This window comes from Cyprinodon variegatus, unplaced genomic scaffold (genome assembly GCF_000732505.1).
Source record: "Cyprinodon variegatus isolate N-32 unplaced genomic scaffold, C_variegatus-1.0 Scaffold45, whole genome shotgun sequence".
Classification (NCBI taxonomy): domain Eukaryota; kingdom Metazoa; phylum Chordata; class Actinopteri; order Cyprinodontiformes; family Cyprinodontidae; genus Cyprinodon; species Cyprinodon variegatus.
The window spans coordinates 600899-611074 of NW_015150498.1; the positions used below are offsets into that span (position 1 = coordinate 600899).

Sequence of the window (10176 nt, forward strand, 5' to 3'; positions counted from 1 at the left end):
ATCTTCTTACAGCAGGTGAAAATTAAGTCTAAAAACGCTGTGCTAATTTATACAACCTGTGCATCATCTCATGCCTCCCTCCTCATGTTGACTCAGTTTTTTTTTACACATTAAAGTGGTCGTTTGGATCCACGCTTCCGATGTTATCATCCCAATAAATGGCCGTTATAAGCGGCTATCAGTCTCATAGAATGGCTTCAGATTGTGCCAGTAGGCTCATTAGATTTTTATCATCGAGGGAATCCTAATCCTTACCCTAAAGTAATTCCTTTTCCCCAGTGGAATTAATGAATCTATTTATGTGTAATCTAAAAATAATTTAAATAGTTCTACATGTACTGTAAATATGACTAAATAAAAATAAAGTGATCCGCATCTCGCTCATATTAAACAGACCAAAAACAAGTAATCTCATGCCCTGTCCACTGAGTTGTAGAATCCTCTCCCTATAAATATGTAATTCTCTCTTTAATAAGATCCTCGTCAACCGTACATGTAATGTTTGTCTTTAAAACCTAATGTGTCTATCAGACCTAGTGAATGATAAAATGAAAAATAAATAAATTGAAAATGAATATAAATATAAATATATATATATATATAAACATTTTTCCCAGAGCTAACCTGGTCGGGAGCACAATTTCTTCACTAAACTTGGAGCATCCTTTTTGGACTTCTTGTATGCAAGTTTTTTCCTGCCAAAAACGAGGACTAAACATTTACTTTTTGAGAGCAGAACTTCTTCTACTTGCACTCAAAACTTGCAATGCTCCCGTCCAAGACTTCTGCTTTCTCTCAAATATATTTCCTTCTCCATCAAATCTTTGTTTCTGCTCTCAGATGTCATGCTTTTTGCACAGATATTATCTACAGTCATTTACTTCCTGCTACTTATGTAAACTTAAATTTATTTTGTCATTTTGTATACATGAGTGTATACAAAAAAAAAATGGTTAAAAACAGCACTAGACAATTTCATTTTTTTGAAGTACAAACCAGTCTCTCCTCCAGTCAGAGATACGCTCGCAAAACCGTTGGCAATTTGCAATTTTATTATCAGTAAGCAGTAACAGGTAAACTCAAGAAGAAACTTCTAAATACAAATAAAGAAGAAAACAAGCACACCTCTTCTGAGGCTGTCCTTATATTGCCTGCAAGGGTTGCTAGGCGACGGTGCGACTCCAGCCTGAGAGAGAGTGAAAAAAAATCAACACTCAGAGCTGAGCGTATCACTGACTAGATCTAAGACTGGAGGAGAAGGAAGTAAACCAGAGGAGAACATATCTGTTCTCCTCTCGTCCTCTCGATCTGAGAGCAGAAACTAAGATTTGATGGAGAAGAGACTATTTTTGGGAGAAAACAGAAGTTTTGAATATACTGTAAGCATTACAAGTTTTAAGTGCAAGTAAAGGAAATCCTACTCACAAAAAGAAAATGTATGCTCTTGGTTTTTGGCATATAATAAGGCCATTAAAAAACCCTCAAAAGTTTGTCGTCATAAGCAAATTAAACTTCTTTGCCCCTGTTGAAAAACACCGTCATGGTTTTCCCCCGGGTCTGTTAATTCAGGTGCAGGTAACTTAATTGAGATGGAGTGTTATAAAAAAATTCTGGACCAAGAAGCTTCGATTTGCCTTTGCAAAGGAAGAGCAGCAGCAGCAGCAGCACGCATCTGCGAACAGCAACTCCGACCCCCCCTGCAACACCGGCTCTTTTTATTATCTTCATAGGGGAACATCTTACAGTTTCACACAGACAGTCCCACAGAATGATCATACTCCCTACCTTCTTATCTCCATGTATGGAGTTGCTTCCTGCCTTTCTGCTTCCACATTGTTAATCAGCTTTTTCTGTGTGTGTGCCAGCAAGGTCATTCTACCCTCTTATCTACAGATTTCATACTCCCCTCTGCGAGCTTTGGCCTAACACCTGGGAATAGTAAATTTGCTACCCATCATTAGATTATACATGGCATATACTTCTTCAATATGAACAATAAGTTTTGCTGCAGCTTTAACTTAGCTCTTTACTTCTTTTAGCTTAAACATGTTTATGTATCTTCACCCCTCATGCTAAATGCAATGTGTGCTGGAAAACTAACAGTGAGCATCCCTCTGAACACACCTTCACCCTATCAAAGGTATAGTGGAGGATGTTCTTTTCCTGGGTGGATCGTCAAAATAAGTGGTCAATCACTCTAGTTATATGTTTACGTAAGGCCGTCCTACGTGCTCGTCCCCATTTTAACTTGCAGGTGCTGAGCCTGACCTAGTGGAAAAATTGCATATCTTCTTTTGGAAAGTAAGCTTGTATGAAAGACCTTAGAGCGTTTAATAAACCACATAACACTTTCATTCCACAGAAATACAGCAAAATCTGTGGTTGATGCAACATGAAAAAAGTCAGCTGCTATGAAAACCTTTACAGAGCATATACAGTAAGTTTTCTTCAAAACTTAAAATAATGGTACCTTGATTTTCTTTTCTAGGTAGTTTATGTGCAGGCCCCTCCTCCTCCTCAGTAGTGGTGTCGCTCAGTTCAGGCTCAGAGCTGCAATGGGATACATTGAGGATTGCTTCTGCCAGCTTCTCCTGCACAGATTTGGCTTTGGAAGGGCAAGGGAACATGATGCATATGACTAATCAGAATATGCAGAAAATGCAGAGAAAGAGAGCAACTAGAACTTAAGAATAAAAACGCACAGCTGTGAAAACTTTTTATTAGCCACGGCAAACAAAAGAAAGCTGCCCGTCATGCAAAACCATGAACATGCATAGGAAACGGTAACTAAAACAAAATGTGACATTTTAAATTAACTTGAAAGTAAGCTTTATTAAGTTTCTGAAATTTGCTCTAAAGTGTTTGTCATACAATAGGGAGGCATTGCTTACTCACTGTAACTACTTACTTTACATTTTTTTTAATGTTTGCAGATTTTATGTATGTGAAATGTTTACAGAGAGTAAAAAGCTGCTTGATTTGTTTAAGTAAGCACCACATGAATATGGAGCAGCTCCTCACAGCTGCATATTTTAAGCACACTGAAAGAGTATACCACATGCAAATGTATGCATTTTTCCTCTAAGTGACTGCTTCCTTTCTCGTGTCTGATTGCAATCTCACTACCAATAAGCTTTCAGAAATGTGTATTTATTTACTTAGTAGATGATTTTGCTTCAATTTCAAAATAAAACGCAAGCTGGAAACAGCAGAAAAGCACACAAATTGAAACTGCTTTTTATACTTAGTTCAAACCTTTTTAGTTCCAACACTCGGCTTCACTCACCCCTCTCCTGTTCATACTCGATTTTGGTCTCATTCCCAGGATTCTCCCTTTCTTTATCTTCTGAGGTGTCACTGCTCAGTTTATCCTCATTGCCCATGGAAACACTGGTACCAGAGATTTCAATCCCTGTGCTGTCCATGGCGCTGTCAACTATGTCGGAGTTATTGACAGAAGCAGATTGGACCCTGGCAGCAACAGTTTCTTCAGGTTTCTGCTGGTCAGCCTCAGGTTGGCCATCCTCTTTAACCGTGTCTTCTGTCTCGTCATCTTCTGAGTGCTTAGTAGCTTCACCATCGCTCTCCTCATCGCTGCCTGACATTCTGGAGCCTGAGCTAGACCCTTTTTCAACTGTGGATAAAAGAACATAGAGCATTTTTAACTTCTGAGCTTCAAATATCAGACCTTAATATGAATACTTGTGTAGTGATGATTCTTTCTTAACACAAGAAAACTGCTAATAGAGGGTTCTTTATTTTACTGTAAAAGCAGTTCTCTGCAAACTGAGCAATACACCCCTAAATTTGTTTTACAGGAATATTACAATGTTTTGACTTTAAAACAAATTCGGCAGAGTTTTATGCAATACTAACAGGGAATGTTTGGAAATCGTTCCGATATCAGCCAAAAAATATGGGCTTGCATCTGAAATCTCTGCTATAAGCAGCAAGAGTCAAGCTCCCCCTTCCAGCATTTCACCCCATTATTTCCATCCAGCAGCACTTGTTTCCCGCACAGAGAGCCAAAACGATCACAAAACATTATACCTTGTTAGCAGCCCAGCAGTTACAGACAGCGTCAGAAGCGTTACACTGCTGGGCTAGGAACCCTAATGTCAACAAAGTATAATTCAGTTGTAAGAAAAATGTTGCAATAAGGAGGCACAAGAAATAAAGGTATAGCCAAGCTTACAGCAGAAATGCCATAATATCTCAGATTTTAAACCTCTGGAAGAGCAGATTTTGGACCTATTATCTAAAAACTGAGAGAGAACGGCAGAACTGTAAACCTACCAAGATGTGGTTGTCCAAAATAAACTATGACCTATAACTCTGTATGATTGATGTGAAAAATAACATCACATAGTAGAGGGACGCTTCTCTTTTCTTTGATAGGGATAGAATTAAATATCATTGAGGCGAGACTTGAAAACTGATGTTTGCAGCTTTCACCCAAACCTCTAGCTCTAATTTAGGCAAAAGTTCAATAAAATACTGATACAAAATACAAAAACACAAGAAGCTTTTCATGTTTGTTTTAAATAAAAAAAGTTTAATCCAGACAGACATACTTGTGTGTCTGGATTAATTATGTCAAGCCAAGAGGTTTACTCACTGTCGTCCTCCTCATCTTCAGCTTGAGAGGCATCCTTTTCCTGGTCCGGTAGTTCAGTTTCACTGAACAGAGATGGAGATTTCTCTTCTCGTAGAGTTGTTTCCTCCACAGGGCCTTCATCGTCTGCTTCAAAGTCTTCCTCATAATCTGAAGATGAGATAACCAACACAATACTGATGTCTGTTTAGATCAGGGAGTGGTCATTGCTCAGAGATTTTATGTATTATACCATCTTTGACTTTGCTCTCCACAGCCTCTGTCTCTTCTCTGTCTGTGGTCTCTTTAATGGGTGTTTCAGTTTCATCTTTAAGGCTAGTGGCTGATTTTACTTCTGACCGATCTCTAATGACCCTCTTTGGAGGAGAGGGCTTTTTATCCAGGCCCATTTCTATGATGCACCTGAAAAATAATCCCCCCAAAACAAAGACCTAAATGAAGAACTGTCCTTGAATTTTTGTGAACTTTGCTGTGTGGCTTCATATAAAACACTGTCTTTGTTCTTACAGCTGTAGTACACATTTCAATTCACTCTTACTTGTAACAAGGAGAAGCCCCCTCGATGTTGGAAAAGCCGAAGTATCCATGTCTTCCTCCAAGTCGGGCGCCTCTCCTGTGTTTGAACTCGCAGCAGGAGCTTAGCCGTTCAACCTGCAGCCCATTCAGGTAGAAGGTCAGGCTAAAGGGGAAACCTCTGTGGCGCCTTGATATGAACTGAAAGGCTTCTGAGGGGAGAAAATGTTAAAAATAAGGAAAGGATCATAAATAAGTTCTAAATCATTCCTATATTCTTTTAATTTGACCCGGTACGCAAGCACTGACCTCCCTCGCGGAGCTCCCCTTTGTACACACACAGGTTTTCTCCTCCGCAATGCTGCTGAAACACCTTGACTTCATCCCTGGAGTCGATTAAGTCATTGGAGAGATGAACCGTTTTGCCAAAGTACACCATGTTGACACAGACTCGGCTCTGGTAAACAGAGCTGCTGAGCCAAGAGGGGTTCTAAAGAGAATAAATGGTAAGCAGATTTTTTCCCCAAAGCTTTTTCTACACTTAATCTAAAAAAATCTTTTGAACGATAAACTATATAAAGCACTATCTACAGATTCCCAACATCACAGAAAAAGCTTCTTTCCTCAGGTTGTCTCTCTGGTCAACACTTAGGGCAAATCGATTGTTCGAATCAGAAACTCACCTGCATCCTTTTTACGGGTTTGAACAACTGGGACTTTTTTCTCACTTGTTTTTGATGAAACATAACTGTTTGTTTATATGTTTGCACCTTTTTTTTTTAGACATGGAAACCTTGTCATCTTTATTGATTTTTCATTTATTTAATATTTAACTTTGGTTATTTTCTTCATTTTTCTTTTATATCTATTCTTTTTATATCTATGTTTTGTAGCACTTAGAGATATGCTACCTTTGGAAAGTGCTCTGTAAAAAATTATTTAGTATAATAGATATTAGTATTTAACTGACTTTTATCATTGTTACCTTCAACTGCATGGCTTAAAACCTTGTCTATGTTTTAACAGCACCCTTCAGACTGCCTGTACATGCAATCTGCTCATTATTTTGTACGAAACCAAATCGATTTGCACGTCTTCACATTTGCCCAGGAGTCTTTATAGATCACCCGCAACAAGCCCTCTCATTGCACTTACTAAAGAAGAAACTGCACATGTAAATTAGCATCCCAAATTCTGAATCCTTGAAGATCAGGCCCTTACTGCAGCGCTTAGTTCTATGCATTCATATTTGCATAGATTCCACCTTTTTCTTTTAGTTTGTAAACACCTTGTATATACATAATGCACATTTAAGAGTTAATACCTCCCAGCAATTCATTTTATATTATATATTTTAAAAAGCCAGGCTGGACTGAAGTCAAATTCCTTTCTGGTTTGAACAAACCCGCAGAACAAAGGTGACTCTGATTCTGTTCAAGCAATAATCATGAACTGAGGAGCAGACCAGACCAGCGGCCTGCTCTTAGGGCTCGGTGTCTGTCTTCTGTCCTGGGCTGCGTGGGTCCATGGTGCTCCTGGCCATTGTCTTTGAATGGTTGGGGTCCCTATCTATGATGGTGGTTGAGCTGATTTGTTCCCTACACCTTTACTCACTATGATGTTCCCTCGCCTGCTCCATCACACAACCACACATGTAGGACAATGAAGGCCTGAAGACACTGGTTGCATCTTTTCGATGGCCAAACCAATTTCTTTCCATGTCACACTAATTGCATATAGGAGGCTCCGACTAGGATGGATGAGCAGATCTGTGCAGATTTCTTTTTCACTTCTGTCTCTGTCACGCACAGATTGAAACAATTTCCCACATTTGACTTGGTCAGATTATGAGAAGTTATTACAAATAAATGATTAAAAAACTCTTTTTCATAAAGAGGGTAGAGATACACTGTGCTTACCTGCTCTGGCTGTCCCTCATTGCTTTTGCAAGGCTCAAAGAGTATCACTAGTTTATCAATTTTCAATCCTCCTGAACACCTATCATGGGTAAAGTATTCTTTTTTTAATGTTTCATTCATTGCTTTTGCACGAATCTATCACACTTGCTATATACGTGATATGCAGTTCCAATACTGACTGTTTCCCGGTACGATTAACAGATTGTTTTTTTTTATTTTCCCCCAAAGCGGATGTGTTTTACTTTGTAACCACATCTCTCTTCGTGTCAGACCCATGAAATTGCCATTGAATTGCTGTATAGTCTTACTGAGATAGACCCCAGGTCTATATAGCTACACAAGCCCACAAAATCGTGTCGACTGTGATCATGCCCACCTTTTCCGACACGATTTTCTGTCGGATCAGACGCAAAAGCAAATTTGGTGTGTTTTGGCCTTGAGGAGTAGAACATCACCAGGATGGGTTTCCCTTTGCTGGTGCTTGTTTATGCCCCATTTTAAATAATCACCTTAGTCATTATTATTAACAGCATTTCCTTGAACACAGGGTGGGCATCTCTATGTTTGGATACATTTAGACATTTAGTGCTTTGGTGGGAGATGTGTGGAGTACATTTGACAGGGCACGTAAAAAAGAGAAAAAAATATATAAAATAATAATAGGCTGGTATGAAATTGGTACTGTTGACTAGTTAAACAGTGATTTATAAAGCTTAGTCATCTAAGCACATACGAACATAAGGACAGCACTGACCTGAGATCCACTGGAGGAGGTGGCAGGGCGTAGTCTGCGTGTTCTGATGGTGCTGCCGGCAGTGACCTTTAATTCCCGGTCGTTCTTCTTCTTCAGTGGGGGCACTGGTGTCACAAAGTTGTTGATGACTGGGAGGCAGTAGGGGGATATGCCATGGGAGACGTCCTCTGCAGTCATATGTCTGCGGGACCTGATGTCCATCTGCTGAAGATGTTCGGAAATCTCAGTATTTTCTTAAATAACAAGTGGCCTGTCGTCAGTGGAGATCAGACACTCACTGTGTTGTTGAGCAAATGCTTGTTCTCCTGAGAAGAGATGAGGGGTCTGTAAGGCGAGCCATGTTTGAATGAGGCTGTTGTGCTGGTACTGTTGATGGGCTTCAGGCGCACCGGCCGCTGCATCTTCCCTGGAGCCGTGTTTGGCCTTGAAGTGCTGGGCTAAAACAGCCACGGGGTTTAGATCAGAGTTAGAAAGACACCTCATCACCATCACTGGTGCAGCCTATTCCTTCTGTTTCATAGTATCGTGCTGTAGAAAAAATTTTTAGTTTTTCATGTTGCAACCACAATCTTAATTAAAGTTTTTTTAAAGTTCATTGGAAAAATCAACTCAAATAACAGCACAATATTAAAGGGAATAAAAAAATGGTATTCTAACTTTTTATATATGATAATTCAGATCAGTTTTAATTTGCTTAATATTACTAACAACTACAACTGTAGGCTTTGGAAATATGTGCGGTTTTGCACATAAAGAAGCCATTCTTTCCATTTTCACGTTTATCCCTACTGGGGTCGTCAGGGTTGCTGGTGCCATTCCCTAGTTGTCTATGGGTGAGAGGGGGAGCACACCCTGGACAGGTCGCCCAGTCTGTCGCAGGGTAACACAGAGACAAACAGTACAAACAACTATTCATGCACACACTCACACCTAAGGAGAATTTAGAGAGGCCAGTTAACTTTACAGTCATGTTTTTGGACTGTGGAGGAAGCCAGAGTACCTGGAGAGAACCCACGCATGCACAGGGAGAACATGCAAACTCTATGCAGAAAGACTCCAAGCCGGGAAACCCGGAGCCTTCTTGCTGCAAGGCAGCAGTGCTACCCACTGTGAAACTGTGCAGCCCATAAAGAAGCTATTTTCTTGCTAACTCTCTGCAAAAAATGTCTTGTTGAATTTTGACATTAAATGTTTGTATACATCAGTTTTCAAGGTATATGACAGATTATGTCCAGACTTTGACTGGGCCAAGTTAATCGTCTTAAATAAACATTATTTTATCCCAGCTATTATATTTTAGTTCTGACTGTATATTTTTTGATCTACTGAAGTTTCACGACTTTTGTCGCTTCTAATTGGTTTTCTTTCTTCAAGAATTGGAGTTACATAATATTATTATTAAAGAAAGACTTGAATATTTTGTCGGAATTAAAGGAAAAGCACTAGGCTTGTTTAAATCTTATTTATCTGAGAGGTTTCAGTTTGCCTTCACGTTAATGTTACATCTTCCAAGAGCTCCAGGGTTACCTGTGGAGTACCACAGAGATCAATGCTAGGACCAATTCTCTTTACTATATATGCTCCCAATTGGTAGAATTATTAGACAGCATGGGAATAATTTCCACAGTTATGCCTATGATACTCAGCTATGTCTGCCTATGAATCCAGATAAAGCTAAACTATTACATAGATTACAGGCATGTCTTGAAGACATCAAAACCTGGATTACTCTTAACTTTCTGCTCCTGAATGCAGACAAAACAGATGTTATAGTCTTTGGATCAGAGTCTTTGAAAAAAAGCTGATTAGTCAGTCACTTCATTTGAATGGAAATAAATTGATCTTAGATAATAAAGTAAAAAAAATCATGGTGTAATTTTTCAATCTTCAATGCTGGACTGTTGTATATCTTTACTATCAAGAAGTCCACAAACTATAGTTAAAAGCCGTCAGCTGAACAAAAATGTTGCAGTCAGATTTCTTATGAAAATTAAGAAGAGAGATCATATCTCTCCTATCATAGCTTATCTTCATTGGCTTCCTGTTAAATCCATAATACTTTTTAAAATTCTCCTTGTCACATATTAAGCTCCAAATAACCAAGCTCCATCTTATATCAGAGATATGATTGTTCATTGTGTTCCTAACAGAGCACTTCACTCTCAATCTGCAGGTTTACTAGTGGTTCCTAGAATTTCTAAAGGTACGGGAGTCAGATCTTTTAGTTATCGAGCCCTTCTCCTGCGCAACCAACTACCAGTTTTAGTCCATGAGGCAGACAGCCTGTCTACTTTTAAAGCTACAGTGTGTAATAATTACAGGGATATACAGTCAGAAATGTAATATATTATACATAACAATGTTATTTATCATCA

At 39.1% G+C, this 10176-nt stretch overlaps 1 protein-coding gene across 2 annotated transcripts in view; it reads right to left on the bottom strand.

Annotated features, from left to right (window-relative positions):
- Positions 1-8232, bottom strand: part of erich3 (glutamate rich 3) — a 16911-nt gene extending 8679 nt beyond the window's left edge. Inside the window, exons 1-8 of one of the 2 annotated variants that reach the window (XM_015370379.1) lie at positions 8080-8232; positions 7802-8002; positions 5438-5618; positions 5154-5340; positions 4848-5017; positions 4619-4765; positions 3287-3634; positions 2471-2605 (exon numbers count right to left, since the gene is read on the bottom strand). In XM_015370379.1, the coding sequence (XP_015225865.1) occupies positions 2471-2605; positions 3287-3634; positions 4619-4765; positions 4848-5017; positions 5154-5340; positions 5438-5618; positions 7802-8002; positions 8080-8202 (1492 nt within the window). In that variant the 5' untranslated portion in view covers positions 8203-8232. Of the gene's footprint in view, positions 1-2470; positions 2606-3286; positions 3635-4618; positions 4766-4847; positions 5018-5153; positions 5341-5437; positions 5619-7801; positions 8006-8079 lie in introns of both variants that reach the window. The other variant, XM_015370378.1, reaches the window with a different exon arrangement.
- Between the last annotated feature and the right edge of the window lie 1944 nt (positions 8233-10176).